The 23,343-nt window shown below is 52.2% G+C and overlaps 1 protein-coding gene across 1 annotated transcript in view; it reads left to right on the top strand.

Annotated features, from left to right (window-relative positions):
- Nucleotides 1-22,871, top strand: part of ndufaf1 (NADH:ubiquinone oxidoreductase complex assembly factor 1) — a 35,433-nt gene extending 12,562 nt beyond the window's left edge. The window contains exons 2-4 of the mRNA XM_041213851.1: nucleotides 8,075-8,260; nucleotides 12,247-12,321; nucleotides 22,509-22,871. Coding sequence (XP_041069785.1) covers nucleotides 8,075-8,260; nucleotides 12,247-12,321; nucleotides 22,509-22,649 — 402 coding nt within the window. The 3' untranslated portion in view covers nucleotides 22,650-22,871. The remainder of the gene's footprint in view (nucleotides 1-8,074; nucleotides 8,261-12,246; nucleotides 12,322-22,508) is intronic.
- Nucleotides 22,872-23,343: the final 472 nt, after the last annotated feature.

Below are 23,343 nucleotides of genomic sequence, written 5' to 3'. Positions count from 1 at the left end.
TCTACACCCCGCTCTCCCCTAAATCCCCTCTACACCCGGCTCTCCCCTAAATCCCCTCTACACCCCGCTCTTCCCTAAATCCCCTCTACACCCCACTCTCCTCTAAATCCCATCTACACCCCACTCTCCTCTAAATCCCATCTACACCCCACTCTCCCCTAAATCCCCTCTACACCCCACTCTCCCCTAAATCCCCTCTACACCCCGCTCTCCCCTAAATCCCCTCTACACCCAGCTCTCCCCTAAATCCCCTCTACACCCCGCTCTCCCCTAAATCCCCTCTACACCCCGCTCTCCCTTAGATCCCCTCTACACCCCGCTCTCCCCTAAATCCCCTCTACGCCCCACTCTCCCCTAAATCCCCTCTACACCCCACTCTCCCCTAAATCCCCTCTACACCCCACTCTCCCCTAAATCCCCTCTACACCCCGCTGTCCCCAAATCCCCTCTACACCCCGCTCTCCCCTAAAACCCCTCTACACCCCGCTCTCCCCTAAAACCCCTCTACACCCCGATCTCCCCTAAATCCCCTCTACACCCCGCTCTCCCCCTCTACACCCTGCTCTCCCCTAAATCCCCTCTACACGCCGCTCTCCCCTAAATCCCCTCTACACCCGCTCTCCCCTAAATCCCCTCTACACCCTGCTCTCACCTAAATCCCCTCTACACCCCGCTCTCCCCTAAATCCCCTCTACACCCCGCTCTCCCCTAAATCCCCTCTACACCCTGCTCTCCCCTAAATCCCCTCTACACCCAGCTCTCCCCTTAATCCCCTCTACACCCGGCTCTCCCCTAAATCCCCTCTACACCCCGCTCTCCCCTAAATCCCCTCTACACTCCGCTCTCCCCTAAATCCCCTCTACACCCCGCTCTCGCTCTCCCCTAAACCCCACCTACACCCCGCTCTCCCCCTCTACACCCCGCTCTCCCCTAAATCCCCTCTACACCCTGCTCTCCCCTAAATCCCCTCTACACCCCGCTCTCCCCTAAATCCCCTCTACACCCCGATCTCCCCTAAATCCCCTCTACGCCCCGCTCTCCCCCTCTACGCCCCGCTCTCCCCCTCTACGCCCCGCTCTCCCCCTCTACGCCCCGCTCTCCCCCACTATACGCCCCGCTCTCTCCCCTCTACGCCCCGCTCTCCCCCTCTACGCCCCGCTCTCCCCCTCTACGCCCCGCTCTCCCCCTCTACGCCCCGCTCTCCCCCTCTACGCCCCGCTCTCCCCCTCTACGCCCCGCTCTCCCCCTCTACGCCCCGCTCTCCCCCTCTACGCCCCCGCTCCCCCTCTACAGCCCCGCTCTCCCCCTCTACACCCGCTCTCCCCCTCTACGACCCGCTCTCCCCCCTCTACGCCCCGCTCTCCCCCTCTACGACCCGCTCTCCCCCTCTACGACCCGCTCTCCCCCTCTACGACCCGCTCTCCCCCTCTACGACCCGCTCTCCCCCTCTACGCCCCGCTCTCCCCCTCTACGCCCCGCTCTCCCCCTCTACGCCCCGCCCTCCCCCTCTACGCCCCGCTCCCCCTCTACGCCCCCGCCCTCCCCCTCTACCCCCGCCCTCCCCCTCTACGCCCCGCCCTCCCCCTCTACGCCCCGCCCTCCCCCTCTACGCCCCGCCCTCCCCCTCTACGCCCCGCCCTCCCCCTCTACGCCCCGCCCTCCCCCTCTACGCCCCGCCCTCCCCCTCTACGCCCCGCCCTCCCCCTCTACGCCCCGCCCTCCCCCTCTACGCCCCGCCCTCCCCCTCTACGCCCCGCCCTCCCCCTCTACGCCCCGCCCTCCCCCTCTACGCCCCGCCCTCCCCCTCTACGCCCCGCCCTCCCCCTCTACGCCCCGCCCTCCCCCTCTACGCCCCGCCCTCCCCCTCTACGCCCCGCCCTCCCCCTCTACGCCCCGCCCTCCCCCTCTACGCCCCGCCCTCCCCCTCTACGCCCCGCCCTCCCCCTCTACGCCCCGCCCTCCCCCTCTACGCCCCGCCCTCCCCCTCTACGCCCCGCCCTCCCCCTCTACGCCCCCGCCCTCCCCCTCTACGCCCCGCCCTCCCCCTCTACGCCCCGCCCTCCCCCTCTACGCCCCGCCCTCCCCCTCTACGCCCCGCCCTCCCCCTCTACGCCCCGCCCTCCCCCTCTACGCCCCGCCCTCCCCCTCTACGCCCCGCCCTCCCCCTCTACGCCCCGCCCTCCCCCTCTACGCCCCGCCCTCCCCCTCTACGCCCCGCCCTCCCCCTCTACGCCCCGCCCTCCCCCTCTACGCCCCGCCCTCCCCCTCTACGCCCCGCCCTCCCCCTCTACGCCCCGCCCTCCCCCTCTACGCCCCGCCCTCCCCCTCTACGCCCCGCCCTCCCCCTCTACGCCCCGCCCTCCCCCTCTACGCCCCGCCCTCCCCCTCTACGCCCCGCCCTCCCCCTCTACGCCCCGCCCTCCCCCTCTACGCCCCGCCCTCCCCCTCTACGCCCCGCCCTCCCCCTCTACGCCCCGCCCTCCCCCTCTACGCCCCGCCCTCCCCCTCTACGCCCCGCCCTCCCCCTCTACGCCCCGCCCTCCCCCTCTACGCCCCGCCCTCCCCCTCTACGCCCCGCCCTCCCCCTCTACGCCCCGCCCTCCCCCTCTACGCCCCGCCCTCCCCCTCTACGCCCCGCCCTCCCCCTCTACGCCCCGCCCTCCCCCTCTACGCCCCGCCCTCCCCCTCTACGCCCCGCCCTCCCCCTCTACGCCCCGCCCTCCCCCTCTACGCCCCGCCCTCCCCCTCTACGCCCCGCCCTCCCCCTCTACGCCCCGCCCTCCCCCTCTACGCCCCGCCCTCCCCCTCTACGCCCCGCCCTCCCCCTCTACGCCCCGCCCTCCCCCTCTACGCCCCGCCCTCCCCCTCTACGCCCCGCCCTCCCCCTCTACGCCCCGCCCTCCCCCTCTACGCCCCGCCCTCCCCCTCTACGCCCCGCCCTCCCCCTCTACGCCCCGCCCTCCCCCTCTACGCCCCGCCCTCCCCCTCTACGCCCCGCCCTCCCCCTCTACGCCCCGCCCTCCCCCTCTACGCCCCGCCCTCCCCCTCTACGCCCCGCCCTCCCCCTCTACGCCCCGCCCTCCCCCTCTACGCCCCGCCCTCCCCCTCTACGCCCCGCCCTCCCCCTCTACGCCCCGCCCTCCCCCTCTACGCCCCGCCCTCCCCCTCTACGCCCCGCCCTCCCCCTCTACGCCCCGCCCTCCCCCTCTACGCCCCGCCCTCCCCCTCTACGCCCCGCCCTCCCCCTCTACGCCCCGCCCTCCCCCTCTACGCCCCGCCCTCCCCCTCTACGCCCCGCCCTCCCCCTCTACGCCCCGCCCTCCCCCTCTACGCCCCGCCCTCCCCCTCTACGCCCCGCCCTCCCCCTCTACGCCCCGCCCTCCCCCTCTACGCCCCGCCCTCCCCTCTACGCCCCGCCCTCCCCCTCTACGCCCCGCCCTCCCCTCTACGCCCCGCCCTCCCCCTCTACGCCCCGCCCTCCCCCTCTACGCCCCGCCCTCCCCCTCTACGCCCCGCCCTCCCCCTCTACGCCCCGCCCTCCCCCTCTACGCCCCGCCCTCCCCCTCTACGCCCCGCCCTCCCCCTCTACGCCCCGCCCTCCCCCTCTACGCCCCGCCCTCCCCCGCTACGCCCCGCCCTCCCCCGCTACGCCCCGCCCTCCCCCGCTACGCCCCCGCCCTCCCCCGCTACGCCCCGCCCTCCCCCGCTACGCCCCGCCCTCCCCGCTACGCCCCCGCCCTCCCCGCTACGCCCCGCCCTCCCCGCTACGCCCCGCCCTCCCCCGCTACGCCCCGCCCTCCCCCGCTACGCCCCGCCCTCCCCCGCTACGCCCCGCCCTCCCCCGCTACGCCCCGCCCTCCCCCGCTACGCCCCGCCCTCCCCCGCTACGCCCCGCCCTCCCCCGCTACGCCCCGCCCTCCCCCGCTACGCCCCGCCCTCCCCCGCTACGCCCCCGCCCTCCCCGCTACGCCCCGCCCTCCCCCGCTACGCCCCGCCCTCCCCCGCTACGCCCCGCCCCCCCCGCTACGCCCCGCCCCCCCCCGCTACGCCCCGCCCTCCCCGCTACGCCCCGCCCTCCCCGCTACGCCCCGCCCTCCCCGCTACGCCCCGCCCTCCCCCGCTACGCCCCGCCCTCCCCCGCTACGCCCCGCCCTCCCCCGCTACGCCCCGCCCTCCCCCGCTACGCCCCGCCCTCCCCCGCTACGCCCCGCCCTCCCCCGCTACGCCCCGCCCTCCCCGCTACGCCCCGCCCTCCCCCGCTACGCCCCGCCCTCCCCTAATTCCCCTCTACGCCCCGCTCTCCCCTAAATCCCCTCTACGCCCCGCTCTCCCCTACATCCCCTCTTCGCCCCGCTCTCCCCTAGAACCCCTCTACACCCCGATCTCCCCTAAATTCCCTCTACACCCCGCTCTCCACCCTACATCGCTCTCTCCCCTAAATCCCCTCTACATCCCGCTCTCCCCTAAATCCCATCTACACCCCGCTCTCCCCTAAATCCCCTCTATACTCCGCTCTCCCATAAATCCCGTCTATACCCCGCTCTCGGTCTCCCCTAAACCCCCTCTGCACCCTGCTCTCCCCCTCTACACCCTGCTCTCCCTCTCTACACTCCGTTCTCCCCTTGATCCCCGCTCTCCCCAAATCCCCTCTACATCCCGATCTCCCCTTAATCCCCTCTACACCTCGCTCTCCCCTTAATCCCCTCTACACCCCGCTCTCCCCTAAATGCCCTCTACAGCCCGCTCTCCCCTAAATGCCCTCTATACCCCGCTCTCCCCTAAATACCCTCTACACCCCGCTCTCCCCTAAATGCCCTCTACACCCCGCTCTCCCCTAAATGCCCTCTACACCCCGCTCTCCCCTAAATGCCCTCTACACCCCGCTCTCCCCTAAATCCCCTCTACATCCCGCTCTCCCCTAAATCCCATCTACACCCCGCTCTCCCCTAAATGCCCTCTACACCCCGCTCTCCCCTAAATGCCCTCTACACCCCGCTGTCCCCTAAATGCCCTCTACACCCCGCTGTCCCCTAAATGCCCTCTACACCCCGCTGTCCCCTAAATCCCCTCTACACCCCGCTGTCCCCTAAATCCCCTCTACACCCCGCTGTCCCCTAAATCCCCTCTACACCCCGCTCTCCCCTAAATGCCCTCTACACCCCGCTCTCCCCTAAATCCCCTCTACACCCCGCTCTCCCCTAAATCCCCTCTACACCCCGCTCTCCCCTAAATCCCCTCTACACCCCGCTCTCCCCTAAATCCCCTCTACACCCCGCTCTCCCCTATTTCCCCTCTACACCCCGCTCTCCCCAGATCCCCTCTACACCCCGCTCTCCCCTAAATCCCCTCTACACCCCGCTCTCCCCTACATCCCCTCTTCACCCCGCTCTCCCCTACATCCCCTCTTCACCCCGCTCTCCCCTACATCCCCTCTTCACCCCGCTCTCCCCTACATCCCCTCTACACCCCGCTCTCCCCTACATCCCCTCTACACCCCGCTCTCCCCTACATCCCCTCTACACCCCGCTCTCCCCTACATCCCCTCTACAGCCCGCTCTCCCCTACATCCCCTCTACAGCCCGCTTTCCCCTAAATCCCCTCTACAGCCCGCTCTCCCCTAAATCCCCTCTACACCCCGATCTCACCTAAATCCCCTCTACACCCCGCTTTCGCTCTCCCCTAAACCCCCTCTCCTTCCCGCTCTCCCCCTCTACACCCCGCTCTCCCCTAAAACCCCTCTACTCCCCGCTCTCCCCTAAATCCCCTCTACACCCCGCTCTCCCCTAAATCCCCTCTACACCCCGCTCTCCCCTAAATCCCCTCTACACCCCGCTCTCCCCTAAATCCCCTCTGCACCCCGCTCTCCCTAAATCCCCTCTACATCCCGCTCTCCCCTAAATCCCCTCTACACCCCGCTCTCCCCTAAATCCCCTCTACACCCCGCTCTCCCCTAAATCCCCTCTACACCCCGATCTCCTCTAAATCCCCTCTACACCCTGATCTCCCCTAAATCCACTCTACACCTCTCCCTCCCCTAACTCCCCTCTATCCCCAATCTCCCCTAAATCTCTTCTATACCCCACTCTCCCCCAAACCTACTCCACACCCCAATCCCTGCAAACTCCGTCTTCACTTCGATTCCCTCCAAACTCCCTGTATATCCCGATTTCCCCCCCCCCGATAAACCCCAATTCCCCCAAACTCCCTGTATACCCAACCCCTTCTACACCATGATCCCCCGAAATCCCCCTACACCCTGATCCCCTAAACCTCCTCTACACCTGATTGCCCAATCACCCTCTGCATCCCGATCCCCCCAAACACCCTCTGCATCCCCATCCCCCCCAAACACCCTCTGCATCCCCATCCCCCCCAAACACCCTCTGCATTCCGATCCCCCCAAACACCCTCTGCATCCCGATCCGCCCAAACACCCTCTGCATCCCGATCCCCCCCAAACACCCTCTGCATCCCGATCCCCCCCAAACACCCTCTGCATCCCGATCCCCCCCAAACACCCTCTGCATCCCGATCCCCCCCAAACACCCTCTGCATCCCGATCCCCCCCAAACACCCTCTGCATCCCCATCCCCCAAACACCCTCTGCATCCCCATCCCCCCAAACACCCTCTGCATCCCCATCCGCCCAAACACCCTCTGCATCCCGATCCCCCCCAAACACCCTCTGCATCCCGATCCCCCCCAAACACCCCCTGCATCCCGATCCCCCCCAAACACCCTCTGCATCCCGATCCCCCCCAAACACCCTCTGCATCCCGATCCCCCCCAAACACCCTCTGCATCCCGATCCCCCCAAACACCCTCTGCATCCCGATCCCCCCCAAACACCCTCTGCATCCCGATCCCCCCCAAACACCCTCTGCATCCCGATCCCCCCCAAACACCCTCTGCATCCCGATCCCCCCCAAACACCCCCTGCATCCCGATCCCCCCCAAACCCCCTCTGCATCCCGATCCCCCCCAAACCCCCTCTGCATCCCGATCCCCCCCAAACCCCCTCTGCATCCCGATCCCCCCCAAACCCCCTCTGCATCCCGATCCCCCCCAAACCCCCTCTGCATCCCGATCCCCCCCAAACCCCCTCTGCATCCCGATCCCCCCCAAACCCCCTCTGCATCCCGATCCCCCCCAAACCCCCTCTGCATCCCGATCCCCCCCAAACCCCCTCTGCATCCCGATCCCCCCCCAAACCCCCTCTGCATCCCGATCCCCCCCCAAACCCCCTCTGCATCCCGATCCCCCCCAAACCCCCTCTGCATCCCGATCCCCCCCAAACCCCCTCTGCATCCCGATCCCCCCCAAACCCCCTCTGCATCCCGATCCCCCCCAAACCCCCTCTGCATCCCGATCCCCCCCAAACCCCCTCTGCATCCCGATCCCCCCCCAAACCCCCTCTGCATCCCGATCCCCCCAAACCCCCTCTGCATCCCGATCCCCCCCAAACCCCCTCTGCATCCCGATCCCCCCCAAACCCCCTCTGCATCCCGATCCCCCCAAACCCCCTCTGCATCCCGATCCCCCCCAAACCCCCTCTGCAAATCGATCCCCCCCAAACCCTGTGTACACCACAAACACCTCTGAATTTCCTTCAATCCCCCAACCCCACACTCTCAACACTCACCACTCAAATACCAGCTCCCCAATCCCTGTCTCCCTCTGCCACCCCCCCATCTCCCTCTGCCACACCCACTGAAAACATTCCTTCCCTCCCTCCTGACCTTTCTTCCCTACCCTCGGAATTCTTTCCCCTTCAACTTTCTCCCCTTCCCCCACCAAGCTCCCTCCCCTTTCCCCGCTGAGCTCTCTCAGCTCCCCATTAAACTTCTCAACTATGCCCAAGCTCTCTCATCCTCCCCATTTCTGACTCTCTCAACTCCCCATTTCTGACTCTCCCTGACTCCCCAACACCATCCTTCCTCATCCAAATTATTAAAATTTCTCACTGCTCCATAGTCATGGTTTGACAGTGCTGAAGTGTTTCTGGAGACACCAGTGACAGCACCTTGGGTGTCATTGTCTCCAGTCACATAGCTTTCTTTTCTCCCTGCTGCAGGGTGCCTTTGACCTCAAGAAATACTATGACCTGTCGAATTTCAACACACTGCACTTGCGGGTCCGAGGGGATGGCCGACCCTGGATGGTGAACATCAGCAGTGAGATGTACTTCACTCATCAGAAGGATGACCTCTACAATTATTTCCTCTTCACCCAGGGAGGCCCCTATTGGCAGGATGTGAAGGTAGAACTGTCTTTCTGCTCGTTCATCTGAAGGCGCTAGTTTATACCTTTGAGTACAGGACTCCCGTGGAATCTCATCCTTATATTAGTTGTGGGTCAGTGGGTAGCTGTCTCTCCTCCGAGTCATACGGTTCCACTCCCACTCCAGAGTCTTGAGTTCATCTTATGAGCTGACACAGCAGAACGGTACTGTGGGACTACTGCCTGAGGCAGGGGTTAGAATCATAGCAACATAAGAATATGCGAAATAGGAGCAGGTGTAGACCATTGGGCCCATCAAAAGTGCTCCACCATTCAGTGTGATAGTGGCTAACCTCCTGCCTCAACTTCACTTTCCTGCCCTCTTCTTCAGATCCCTTGGTTCTCTGAGAGACCAGAAATCTATCGATCGCAGCCTTAAATATTCAGCAATGAACTATCCACAACCCTCTAGGGGAGAGAATTCCAAAGATTCACAACCCTTTGAATGAAGAAGTTTCTCCTCATCTGTCCTAAATGGTCAATTTCTTATCCTGAGATTGTGTCACTATGTTCTAGATTCCCCACCTAGGGGAAACAACCTCTGTCTATCCTGTCAAGCTCCTTCAGAATCTTGAATGTTTGAATGAGATCATCTTTAATTCTTTTAAACTCTGGAGAGCATAGGCTCAATTTACTCAGCCTCTTATCATAGGATAACGCTCTCAACCCAGGAACCAATCCAGTGAACTTTTGTTATACTGCTTCCACTGTAAGTATATTCTTCCTTAAATATGGAGACCAAAACTGCACGCAATACTCCAGGCATGGTCTTAGTAAAGCCCTGTACAACTATAGCAAGACCACCTCATTCTATCTTAGATTTCCTCAGTCGTCTTTAGACTCAGGTGGTCCCAAATGTTACATCCTTGCTCAAAAAAAGGTGTAAAGATAAACCCAGCCACTACAGGCTAGCCTGTTTAACTTCGGTGTTGGGGAAGCTTCAATAAACAATAATTTGAGACAAAATTGATAGTCATTTGGACATATGTGGGTTAATTAAGGAAAGCCAGAATGGATTTTTTATGGTTAAATCATTTTTAACTTGGTGGAATTTTTTGAAAGGTAACAGAGAGGGTTGTTGAGGGAAATGCTATTGATGTGGTGTCCATGGACTTCAAAAGGCATTTGATACAGTGCTGCACAATGGACTTATGAAAGATATAGCTCTTTGAATAAAAGATACAATGGCAACATGGATATGAAATTGGCTGAGTGACAGGAAACAGAGAGTAGTGGTTAATGGATGTTTCTCAGACTGGAGGATTGTTTGTAGTCGAGTTCCCCAGGGGTTGGTGTTGGGACTCTTGCTTTTCCTGATATATATTAATGACCTAGATCTTGGTGTACAGGGCACAATTTCAAAATTTGTGGATGATATGAAACTTGGAAGCATTATGAACTGTGAAGAGGACAGTGTAGAGCTTTGAAAGGATGTAGACAAGATGGTGGAATGAAAGGACAACTGGTGGACGAAGTTCAATGCAGAGAAGTGTAAAATGATTCATTTTGATAGGAAAAACATGGAGGGACAATATTAAATAAAGGGTACGATCCTAAAGGAGGTGCAGGATCAGAGGGACCCGGGTGTATATGTACATAAATTATTGAAGGTGGCAGGACAGGTTGAGAGAGCGGTAAATAAAGCATACAGTATCCTAGGCTTTAAAAATGGGTACATAGAAACAAAAGCAAGGAGGTTATGTTAAACTTGTACAGAACACTGGTTCAGCCTCAACTGGAGTATTCCGTCCAATTCTGGGCGCCAAGCTTTAGGAAAGACGTGAAGGCATTGTAGAGAGTGCAGAAAAGATTCACGAGAATGGTTCCAAGGATGAGGAGCAGTTAGGTAGATACATTGGAGGAGAGATTTGATAGAGGTATTCAAAATCATGAAGGGTCTGGACAGACTAGATAGGGAAAAACTGTTCTCACTGGTGGAAGGATCGATAACATCGAGAAGGCATAGGTTTAAGGTAATTTGCAAAAGAGGCAATGGAGACATGAGGAAAAACTTTTTCACACAGCAACTGTTAAGATCTGGAACGCGCTGCTTAAGAGTGTGGTGGAGGCAGGTTCAATCAAGGCATTCAAGAGGAAATTGGATTATTATCTGAAAAGGAAGAATGTGCTGGGGTTACGGAGAGAGGAGTGGGGGGGCGATGGCAAGCACTTGCTTATTTGGAGAGTTGGCGCTGACACAATGGATTGAATGGTCTCCTTCTATGCTGCAATAATTCTTCAATTCTATGATTTTTGTAGTCCAATTCCTTTGCAATAAAGGCCATTTGCTTTCCCAATTGCTTGCTGTACCTGTATGCCAAATTTCTGTCACTTGAAGAAGAGTCATGTTGGACTCTAAACATTAACTTTGTTTCTTTGTCAACAGATGCTACCTGCTCAGTTTTTCCAGCACTTTCTGCTTTTATTTCGGATCTCCAGCATCTGCAGTATTTTGCATTTATTTTAGTGCCAAATTTCTGTGTTCTTTTTACATGTACACCCAAGTCTTCTGAACTTCAATATTTAAAAAAATTCTGTTTTTCTGATCTTCCACCAAAGTGAATAAGCTCACACTTCTCTACGTTATACTCCATCTGCCACCATGTTGCCCATTCACTTAACCTGTCTATATCCCTTTGAATTCTCTTATGTCCTCCTCACAACTTATATTCTCACCTAGCTTTGCATCTTCAGCAAACTTAGATAAGATACATTGCTGTTAGTCTCTTCATCTAAGTCATTACCGTAGATAACTGATCCTTGTGGCAATCCACTAGTTTCTCTCTGCTTTTTGTCGGTTAACCAATCTTCTGTCCATGTTAATATATTACTCACAACTTCATGTGCCCTTATCTTACGTTTAGTGTGGCACCTTACCAAATGCCTTTTGGAAATCTATGTATATGATATCTACTGGTTCTCCTTTAACTAGCCTGTTAGTTACATCCTAAAAAATCTCAAATACATTTGTCAAACATGATTTCCCTTTCGTAAAACGATGTTGACTTTGTCTCATACTATGATTTTCTAGGTTCATTGTTAAGAATTTCATTATCTTGGAATCTTGAAACAAAGAAACAGGCCATTCGGCCCATGCTGCCTGTGCTGGCATTTTGATACATCTCATCAATTTCATCCTGCATCCCTGTGTATTCTGCGTAATCCTGCAAATGAGTTCTCATCAAGTACATGCGCTCTTGTCTTTTGGAGGTTCTTGTGGAATCTAAATTTGCAAACTTTGAAATTATGCTTCCTATACTCAAGTCCAGGTCATTTATATATAAGAGGACAAGCAATTATCCCAATATCTAATCCTGGCGAACCCAATAGCATATCTTTCTGCAGTAGAAAAAACATTCTTTCACCACTACACTCTGCCTCTTGTTCCCCACTACACCTTGCACGTAAGAACATATATGTACGTGAGTTATCACTGTTCCATTAATCCCATGTGCTTCTATTTTCCAAATAAGTCTGCTATGTGGTACTTTATCAAATGTCTTTTGAAAGTCCACATAATTTTTTTACAGCATCTACTGCACCAACTTCATCAACTCTCTCTGTTTCTTCATCAAATAACTCAAAAGTTAGTCAAACATGATTTGCCTTTAACAAATCTGTGCTGCCTACCCCTTAATAACCCATGCTTCCCCAAGTGAAAATTAATTTTTCATTGACCATAGTGTCTACTTATCCCGCCAGGGCGAGTGACTCCCTGCGTGGGATGGGAAGAAGGAGTTGGATCTTGGATGGGCGGAGAAGGAGGGATTGAAGGTGGAATTAGGGGGGGTGTGGTTGGGGGAGGTGGGTGTCTCATAACCTGCTGTGGACGATCTGAAGCTGCCCTGCTCATGTTTTTGAGCCAGAACTGCCTGTTGGAGGATCTCTTGGTCTCTACCTGCTTTCACTTTATCTGAAGGCCAAGGAAACGGTTTTTTAAAATCTGTGATTCTTGTGTTTTTCTAGATTCCGTTCTCCAAGTTTTTCCTGTCCAGTCGGGGTCGAATCCAGGATAACCAGCACCCATTGTGGTTGGACAAGGTTGGAGACCTTTATTGAACTGCATGAATAGCTGGGGTGTTTAATCAGAACCCGTTCTGCTTGGACAATTATGCCAATGATCAGTGGAGCTTCCCCTCTTGCTACGTGTCACTGATTGTATCTCCGACAAGTGGCATGAGCAAAGGGAAATGCAGTTTCTAATGGGTTGCAGCATATGTACTGAAGATTGTGAAACTAAGTTTGCTGCTCTCTCGCCCTAGAGGTGCCTCACTTGTCTGTTAAGTTTGAGCTGAAACAGTGAGCTTCATTGTACAGGAGATCTTAAGCCATCTTGCCTTCGCCCAGCAACATATGTGCACTCTCCCCTGTGGCTATGTTTGCTGCCAATGCTGTGTATGTGCAGTTGTAAGCGCGACTGCCATCTTTATAGCGGGCAATCGGGAGTAGGGTGCATGCGCGTTGATTACTGGCCCTGGAACTGCAAATATTAGAGCGAAGGCAGCAGAATTTCTCAGGGGTCCCACAGTTTTCTTTATCCCATTTGATTTCCTTAACATTTTCCTTGCCATTTTTCCCCATTCTTTTGGGAAGGCACCTTTCTTCCAATAAACATCTTGTCATAGTAGTGTAACTCAGTTGTCGAAGGGATGGTGTGTAATTAAGCCTATATTCCATCGTCTGCCTGTTTGTTGGTACTTAAATATGGTGTGCTGGAAGAAATGAGCCCCAGAGCTGCAAACAGAATTGCAGCTGTCACCGGGTGGATGAGAAACCTCTCTTCTCTCCCCAACCTGATTTCTGGAATCAGAAGCCTTTCCTCTGAGGAGGCTGCAACCTGCCTGACTGCCCTTCCACCAAGGGGCTCAGAAACTATGAGTGAACGGCTTCAGGGATCAGAACCCTCCGCTCCCTCCCTATCACAATCCCTGGAATCAGAAGCCTCCCCTGCTTGGAGACTGTGCCGTAACTGCCTGCCACCAGGCTCAGAAACTGGGTGAATGGCTTCCAATTGGCACTGTGTCTCCTGCAAATGACAACAAAGGATTCTGCTTATGGACAGCCAAGTGCGTATGCACAGACCGGTTTTGGCAGCCATCTTGCATTGGCAGGAGGCACAGTGCTCTCCTGTAGCAGCTAGCAGCTACTGCACAACCATAAGGAGCAGGATCCCTGGCTCAGTCACTTTCCCTTTGTAACTGGGGCACTTATTGTCTTCTGCAATGCCGCTGTGGCTGATCCAGCTAGCACTGCACAGAACGGGATCAAGCCTGGGATCTCTGTGGTCCTGGCAATGTCTCTATTTCAGAATACAGTGGAAGCTTAATAATGCAGTACTGTCCCCAACCCTTATAGAATGTGCATTTCAGGAGTGGTCTGCTATATGGTATGGCAGGTTTAATGTTTGATAGATTTTAAGGTGAGCTCCCAAAATATTACCAGTGCCGGCACAAAGTGTTGGGAATATTGCCAAGCTCTGTGGGGCTGGTAGAGTTCTGTCTCAAGTCCCAGCAACTTTGACCTGAAAGCGCTGGTCCAAGTCCCTGAACCACTGCTGCCTTGCTTATGAATGTCTCAGAAATTAACATGTAATAAGAGGATGATACACGGAAGGAATTGTTTCTGCTGAGGGAAGTTGGTCTGAAAGTCTTGAGTTTTTGAAGGAAGATGCTCAACTAGATTCTTTACTGATGTGTGTTAAATCAGTGTTACAGGATGAATAGCAGTGGGCAGGAAGTGACCACAAACAGCTCCTTGAATTGCGCAAAATAGCCAGCGCACTTAATTTGGATTAAGCAGGGCCTCTTGTAATTAATACTAATGGAAATGATGAAAGGTCAGTGAGAATTGGCGGAGATAGGATATCTGGGATAAACATGAGTGGTAGAAGTGATTGTTTTCAGGAGAATGGTGAATAAATTCTGAAAAGTGCTTATCTCAGTTATAAATGGAAGTGAAGTGGAAGCTTGTGTCTGTGTGCAGTATAACTATGAGAAAGGCATCTGGACCTCCCGTGTGATCATTTGGCTGCATTTCCGCAGCTCAGCATTGGAGCTAGGAAGTTATAGGAATACAGAAACAGGATCCACTCAGCTCCTTGAGTGTTTTCCTCCAATCAATGAGATCATGGCTGATCTGTGGCCTAACTCCGTTTATTTGTCTTTGCCCCTTAATACCTTTGGTTAACAATGTCTGTTCTCAGATTCAAAATTAACGTTTGATCTTGCATCAACTGGCGTTTGTAGAAAACAGTTCCAAACTCCTATCTTTTGCGTGTAGAAGTCTTTCCAGATGTCACTCCTGAAAGGTCTGGCTCTAATTTTTAGACTATGTTCCCTAACTCTGCACTCCAAATAGTGGAGATGGTTTCTTTCTACCTACCCTATCAGCTTCCATTAATATCTTGAAAACTTTGATCAAATCGCCTCTTAACTTTCTAAAATTCAGGAACTACAACTCTAATTTGTGTAATTGCTTCTCAGAATTTAACCTTTTAAGTCTAGGTATCATTCAGACAAATCTGTCCTGCAGTCTTTCAAAGAACAATATATCCTTTCAAAGATGTAGTGCCCTAACCGATAAGATAAAGGCAAAATACTGCCGATGCTGGAAATCTGAAACAAAAACAAAAATGCTAGAAAAATTCAGGTCTGACAGCATCTGTGGAGAGAAAGACAGAGTTAACGTTTCAAGTCCGTATGACGCTGTGAAGAAGAGTCATATGGACTCAACTTTAACTCTGTCTTTCTCTCCACAGATGCTGTCAGACCTGCTAAGTTTTGCCAGCATTTTTCGTTTTTGTTGTGACCTAATCAGTGCTTTCTATAGCTGAAGCATGACTTTTGCCCACTTTTTATTCTATAGTCCTCTAGATGCAAAGCCCAGCATTCCATTAGCTTTTGTGATTATTTTCTGTACCTATAGACAATAGAAAAGTTATGGTACAGAAAGAGGCCATTCAGCCCATTGTGTCTACGCCGGCCAAAAAGAGATAAAAGAAACTAGCCGCTCATTTTAATCCCACTTTCCAGTACCTGGTCCATAGCCTTGCAGGTTACAGCACTTCAGATGTAGATCCAGGTACCTTTTAAATGAGTTGAATGTTTCAGCCTTAAACACCAACTTAGACAGTGAATTCCAGATGCCCACCACCCACTGGGTGAAAAAGTTTTTCCTCATGTCCCCTCTAATCCTTCTACCAATCACCTTAAATCTATGCACCCTGCTGGGTTCCCAGTAATTGACCCCTCAGCTAGAGGAAACAAGTCTTTACTGTCACCCTATCTAGGCCCCTCATAATTTTGTACACCTCAATTAGGTCATCCCTGACCCTCCTCTGTTCTCAGGGAAACAACCCTAGCCTATCCAATCTTTGCCCTCTCCAGAGCAATTATGTTCTTCCTATAATGTGGTGACCAGAACTGTACACAAAATTCTAGCTGTGGCCTAACCAGTGTTTTATGCATTTCAATGATTACATCCCTGCTTTTGTATTCAGTACCTCGCCCAATAAAGGAAAGCATTCCATATCCTTTCTTGACCATCTTGTCCATCTGTCCTGCCGCCTTCGAGGACCTGTGGACATGCACCCCATGTATATGGATCCCAAATCTCTTTTGATCTCCACTGTTTATAGCTTTTTATCATTTAGAAAGTATCCTGTTTTATCATTTTAGGTCCAATTGGAAGACCACACATTCGCTTTTATTGAAACTCTCATTTACTATAGTTTTACCCATTCGCTTAATAATATTTCTTTGTAATTTTAAGCTTCCATCTACATTACTACAATGTCGCCTATCATTATCATGGGCAAATTTGGACATATTGCTTTATATCCCATCTAAGTTGTTAATAAATACAGAAAAATTTCTGTTGTCCGACATGCTCCAGGAATAGGTGGCGCAGAAATGCTGGTTAATAGGGAGTTAACACGGCATGCTTTGATTTTTGCTTAGAAAGTTATCAATGTATATCTATCTATATTCTTAACTGCAGCACTCTCTTTCCCTCACCCCTCCTGTGTGTGTGAGATGAGGTGGTCTTGTGTAAGACGCGATCTGTTGTGGCCACCACTGATTCCGGGTTCCAGCATTCTCTCCAAATCAAACTCTGTCTCCGCAACCCTGGGGCAGTGGCATTGTGCCCTTCAAAGAATTCCAAACTCCGGAGAGAGTGAGACTTATAGGGATCTTGATCTGGCTTTGGACTGGCGTGTTTATTTCTTTTTGATACTGGCCCTATATAGACTCCAGCAGAAGCTGCTGAGGAGAGGGGGGTTTGAGGCAGGCCGATGGCGCAAATTCCAATTAGTAGAGAATTCCGGCTGGTATAATGCCGGATAAGAGAAATTTTACTGTCCAGTAAACGGTCGAGGCTCGAACACAGATCCTTGTGGGGCACCACAAGTCACGTTCTGCCAGTTAGGATTAAATAGAGTCATAGAGGTCTACAGCACAGCAAAAGACCCTTCAGCCCATCGAGTCTGCACCGGTTAAACAAGTACGTAACTATTCTAATCCCATTTTCCAGCACTAAGCCAAGGCATCGTAAGTGCACATCCAAATACTTCTTAAATGCTATGAGGGTTTCTGTCTCTACCACCCTTTCAGGCAGTGAGTTCCAGATTTCCACCACCCTCTGGGTGAAAAAATTCTTCCTCACATCCCCTCTAAACCTCCTGCCCCTTACCTTAATCTATGCCCCCTGGTTATTGATTCCCACACCAAGGGGAAAAGTTCCTTTCTGTCTACCCTATCTACGCCCCTCATAATTTTAAACACCTCAATCATGTCCCCCCTCAATCTCCTCTGCTCCAGGGAAAATAACCCTAGTCTATCTAATCTCTCCTCATAACTAAAACTCTCCAGCCCAGGCAACATTCTGGTAAATCTCCTCTGCACTCTCTGGTGCAACCACATCCTTCCTCTAATGCGGATTCCAGAACTGCACGCAATACTCTAGCTGTGGTCTAACCAGCGTTTTATACAGTTCCAGCGTAACCTTTCTGCTCTTATATTCTATGCCTTGGCTAATAAAGACAAGTATCCCATATGCCTTCTTAACCACCTTATCTACCTGTCCTGCTACCTTAAGGGACCGGTGGACATGCACACCAAGGTTCCTCTGATCCTCGGTACTTCCCAGGTCCTACCATTCATCGTGTATTCCTGTGCCTTGTTTGTCCTGCCCCAGTGCATCACCTCAGACTTATCCGGATTAAATTCCATTTGCCACTGATCAGCCCATCTATATCCTCCTGTAATCTAAGGCTATCATCCTCACTATTTACCACCCCACCAATTTTTGTGTCATCCGCGAACTTACTGATTAATCCTCCTACATTCAAGTCTAAATCATTTATATATACCACAAACAGCAAGGGACCCAATAATGATCCCTGTGGAACCCCACTGGACACAGGCATCCAGTCACAAAAACACCCCTCGACCATCACCTTCTGCTTCCTGCCATTCAGCCAATTCTGGATCCAATTTGCCAAATTACCTTGGATCTCATGGGCTCTTACCTTCATTATCAGTCTCCCATGCGGGACCTTATCAAAAGCCTTGCTGAAGTCCAAGCAGACTATGTCAAATGCATTGCCCTCATCTACACACCTGGTCACCTTTTTGAAAAATTCAATCAAATTGGTCAGACATGACCTTCCCTTAACTAAACCATGCTGACTGTCCTTGATTAATCCCTGCCTCTCCAGGTGTAGATTAATTCTGTCCCTCAGAATTGCTTCCAATAGTTTCCCCACCACTGAGGTTAGATTGACTGGCCTGTAGTTCCCTGGTTTATCCCTTCCTCCCTTCTTGAGTAATGGTATCACATTGGCAGTCCTCTGGCACCTCTTCTGTGGCCAGAGAGGTATTGAAAATTATTGCCTGCGCCCCTGCTATCACCTTCCTTGCCTCACTCAACAGTCTGGGATACATTTCATCCGGGCCTGGAGATTTATCTACTTTTAAGCCTGCCAGACCACTTAGAACTTCCTCCCTATCTATGCTAATTTTTAAAATTATCACAGTCCTTCTGCCTGATTTCCATACCCACGTCATCCCCCTCGCTTGTGAACACTGACACGAAGTATTCATTTAGAACCTTACCTACGTCTTCCGGCTCCACACAATATTACCACCAAGATCCTTAATGGGCCCTACTCTTTCCCTAGTTATCCTCTTACACTTAATGTACTTGTAAAATAACTTTGGATTTTCCTTTATTTTACCTGCCAATATTTTCTCATGCTCTCTTTTTGCTCTCCTAATTTGCTTTTTAAGTTGTCCCCTACACATCCTATATTTCTCTAGGGCTTCCACTGTTTTGAGCCCTCGGTATCTGCCGTAAGTCTCCCTTATTCTCTTTATTCGATCCTGTATATCCCTCGACATCCAGGGTTCCCTGGATTTGTTAGTTCCTCCCTTTATCTTTACTGGAATATGTTGGCCCTGTACTCTCCCTATTCCCTTCTTGAATGAGTCCCACTGCTCCGATGCAGATTTACCTAAAAGTAGCTGCTCCCAGTCCACTCTGGCTAATCATATCTGATCTTATTAAAATCGACCTTCCCCCAATTTCGAACTCTGATTTCTGGCCTGTCCTTGTCCTTCTCCATAACAACCTTAAATCTAACGGTGTTATGATCACAATCTGCAAAATGCTCCCCCACTGATACCGCTACCAGTTGCCTGGCTTCATTCCCTAAAATTAAGTCCAAGACTGCCCCTGTCTTGTAGGACCTTCTACGTACTGGCTTAAAAAGCTCTCCTGGATGCATTTTAAGAATTCTGCTCCCTCTAAACCTATCACACTATGACTAACCCAGTTAATGTTGGGGATGTTAAAATCCCCCACTATTACTACCCTATTATTTTTACACTTCTCTGAAATTTGCCTACATATCTGCTCTTCTATTTCTCTCTGACTGTTTGGGGGCCTATAGTACACTCCCAGCAATTTGATTGCTCCTTTTTTGTTTTTCAGTTCCACCCATATGGCTTCATTTGAGGAGCTTCTAAGATGTCATCCCTCCTTACTGCTGTATTTGATTCCTTGATGAATATTGCGATACCCCTTCCTCTTTTACCTCCTTCCCTGTCTTGCCTGAAGACCCTATATCCTGGAATATTGGGCTGCCAATCTGCCCCCTCTCAACCATGTCTCTGTGACAGCAATGACATGATACTTCCATGTGTTAATTTGTGCCCTCAACTCATATGCCTTATTTGTCAGACTCCTTGCATTGAAGTAAATACCATCCAACCTTGCCAAACTCCCTTGTGCCTTAACTGGTCTATAATTCCTATGCCTTCCAGACTCACTTGCTTTCTTTTCTAATTTTGGCTGTGCATCTCCCCCTGCTGAACCTCCTCTCAGGATCTCATCCCCCTGCCAAGTTAGTTTAAACCCTCCCCAACAGCACTAGCAAATTTCCCCTCAAGAAAGTTGGTCCCATTCCAGTTCAGGTGTAACTCATTCACCTTGTACAGGTCCCACCACCCCCAGAAACGATCCCAATGACCCAGAAATCTAAAGCCCTCCCTCCTGCACCATCTCTCCAGCCACGCATTCATCTGGTCTAATCTCCTATTTCTACACTCACTAGTACGTGGCATCAGAAGTAATCCAGAGATTACTACTTTTGAAGTCCTGTTCTTTAATGTTTCCTACCTCCCTAAATTCTGCTTGCAGGACCTCATCCCTCTTTCTACCTATGTCATTGGTACCATGATCTCTGTCTGTTTGCCCTCCCCCTTTAGAATGCCCAATTAATGTTCAGTGACATCCTTGACATCAGCAACATTCCATCCTGGAGTCACGTCTAAGGCCACAGAAAAGCCTGTCTGTTCCTCTTACTATCAAGTCTCCTGCCACTATTGCTTTTCCCCTCTTTTCCTCCCCGGCCAACCGTATAACTGAGCCACTCACAGTGCCATGAACATGGCTGCACTTCCCAGAGGAATCGTCACTCTCACCGTTTTCCAAGACAGAAAAACGGTTCTCGACTGAGATGCACCCTGGGGATTTCCTGACTACCTGCCTGACACCTTTCTTCTGACTGATGGTCACCCATTCCTTCTCTGTCTGCACTTCTGTAAGCTGTGGGGTGAGCACGTCTAAAAACATGCTATCCACGAAACTCTCAGCCACGCGGATACACCTCAGTGCCCCCAGCTGCCTTTCAAGCTCCGAAACCCTGAGCTCAAGTAGCAGCTAGTGGCACTTCCTGCACACGTGGTCAGAGTGTAAGGAGCATCTAGGACTTCCCACATGTTTCGCGGGACTGAGCTGCACTGCCATGCCTCTAGTTGACAAAAAACCCGTTTAAGTTAAATACAGTAAAAAAAAAGTTAAATTATTTATGTACTTTAAATAAAAACTAAAACCCTTCCTTTCCTTAGCTTAATCTACTTTAAACTGGAGAAAAACACTTACCCACTACTCCCCAATCAGCTCTCACCTTTGTGCGGAAGTCACTTTTTGAAGTTTCCCCACACTCGTGCTGGTTCCGATCTCTCCACTGCTCTCTCACGCTGTCTTGTAATGTCACTCTTGTTATTTTCAACAAGAACTGACTGCAGGACACTCTTCCCAGACTGCTCCACCGCAATGCTGACTGCAGGACACTGTTCCCGCAGTGAAGCGGTGTGTACCCGAGCTGTACAAACTGGGAATCCTTTTTGTGCATTGGAGTTTTGATTAGGTGTGACTACAGTTGCCCATTATGGTCTATGATGATCCAATGCTGGGTTCCTATTCCTCCCAGAGTGACTGGGAATTGTGGGTAGCTCCCTGGAGCGGTGCCTCCAGCAGTTGGGAGATTTAGCAATTTTAAATGTCCAGTTGCCGCTCAAGCTCCGAAACCCTGAGCTCAAGTAGCTTCAGCTGGTGGCACTTGCTGCACACGTGGTCAGTCAGAGCACAAGGTGCGTCTAGGACTTCCCACATGTTTCAGTGTCCCCATCCCAGAGCCATGTGTGGAAGGCTGGACAGTGGGCAGTCAGGAGGGCTTAGGAATCAAAGGGCTTTGTATTGGGGGATTCTCAGTATTTCATTTTGGGGACTTGGATTTCCCTTTTTCTGTCCTCAGTTTTCACTCCTGCACTCTTCTAGTTCTTGGAATCATAAACAAAGATAGCCACCTACAGACCCAACCTTTGTATGGTAAATTAAATAGCATTGGTAGAAGTCATGTGAACAAATGTCACATGATCAGATGATGTGAATAGGCATCACATCACATGGTGAGGTATCATGTGCTCAGAATGTCATGTGATAATACCTCCAATCAGAGTTGGCAGCTCTATCTAGCGACCTCCTGTAGCTCTGTCGACACCCTTTGAGATGAGGCTCCAGCTTTCCTGCAAAGCTATCCACTTGGACCGATACTTGGGCCCAGGCTGGAAAAGTGCTTGATGTCAGTGACTAACATATGCCCAAGTTAGATATGGGTGCATGCAAATTACACGCAAAAGGGGGAAGGTAGCATCCTCCATTTGTACAGGTGGAGCACTGGATGCTGGGGCCAACTTTCCGAATCCTGATAGCAAAATACTGCAGATGCTGGAAATCTGAAACAAAAACAAAAATAGCTGGAAAAACTCAGCAGGTCTGACAGCATCTGTGGCGTGGAAGACAGAGTTAACGTTTCGAGTACCGTATGACTCTTTATCTGTTCTCATGAAGGGCCATACGGACTCGAAACGTTAAATCTGTCTTCCTCTCCACAGATGCTGTCAGACCTGCTGAGTTTTTCCAGCTATTTTTGTTTTTATTTCTGAATCCTGAGCCTGACAAAGCTCCCCAAAGGATCTTCATTCAGATGATCCTGTGGTTGAAACATTGGGTTCCCAGGACGGGGCAAGGTGGAGAAGCAACTACCTCTGAGGTGGAAGTCCTGCCCCTCCAATTGGTGATTCCTATCCAATCAGTCTGAGCAACGCTGTGTGAGCTCTCACAGAATGGGCAATTGTGTGGTGTACAGGGAACAGCACTAGGTGCCAATGGCAGCGCATTCCAGCAAAGAAAACGCCCTTTTTGGAAGAGACATGTGAGCTACTTTGACTGCCTGTGGTCTTCAGGTTCTGTTTTAAGCAGTGAATAACTGTAGTTACTGGATCTGGAGGCGGGGTGGGTGGGGTTACTGATCCTGAGGATAAGAAAGCAGCAGAATGTATAAGTCCTTGGAGATGTTCCTGAAATGTTTTGATTTGTTCCAGATCAACACAATTGGCTTCACACTGGGTGACAAGGTGGATGGGCCATTCCAACTGGAAATTGACTTCATTGCTGTGTGCAATGACCGGGCTCACACTGAGGAATTTGCCTATGAGAAATACAAAAGGAACCCAGAGGTATAACTAGATTCATAGGGCTGTATAACCTCAGACCAACCTGCACAGGCTATAAATAGGAGCACTTGCCTGTGCTTAGCGAAGATCTTTTCTGGTGGCTGTGCTGACTGTGTACTTCTTCAGCCCATTTGAAGAGAGCATTGATGGACTCTGCAGCAATAACATCTCACCTGGATCTTGGAGCGTTGAATGTATATGAAGAAGTTGTAATAAAGTTTGTCTTTGTAATCGTTGACCTATACTTACTACACAACACTGAGTATTCTCTGTGGGAGGTTGCTCCTGTTCAGGCACAAGATGATGATGTATCACTGGCATTCATTCATGGGTATCCTGGTATAGGTGTTGATCATTCTGGACTGGCAGCTTTGAGGTTGTGAGTTGTTAAACTTCATGAATATGGTGAATTGTGAATTGAATTTAACTACCAGAAAGAGTGTGTGATTGTAGCCTGACAAAAACAAAAGGAAAGGCAAGTATAAAAACTCAACTATTGCCTTTCCAACAACAACTTATATAGCACCTTTAATGCAGTAAAACATTCCAAGGTGCTTCACAGGAGCATTAATCAGATAAAATTTGACTCACGCCACCTAAGGTAATACTGTTTTCAAATCCTTCCATAGCCCTACCCCCTCCCTATCTATTAAACTTCCCTTAGTCCTACAAACCTCTGGGATGTCTGCACTCTTCCAATTCT

The sequence above is a fragment of the Carcharodon carcharias genome, chromosome 20, assembly GCF_017639515.1.
Source record: "Carcharodon carcharias isolate sCarCar2 chromosome 20, sCarCar2.pri, whole genome shotgun sequence".
In the NCBI taxonomy this organism is placed as follows: Eukaryota; Metazoa; Chordata; class Chondrichthyes; order Lamniformes; family Lamnidae; genus Carcharodon; species Carcharodon carcharias.
The sequence above is the reverse complement of the archived record's forward strand: the minus strand, read 5'-3'. Positions and strand labels throughout refer to the sequence as shown.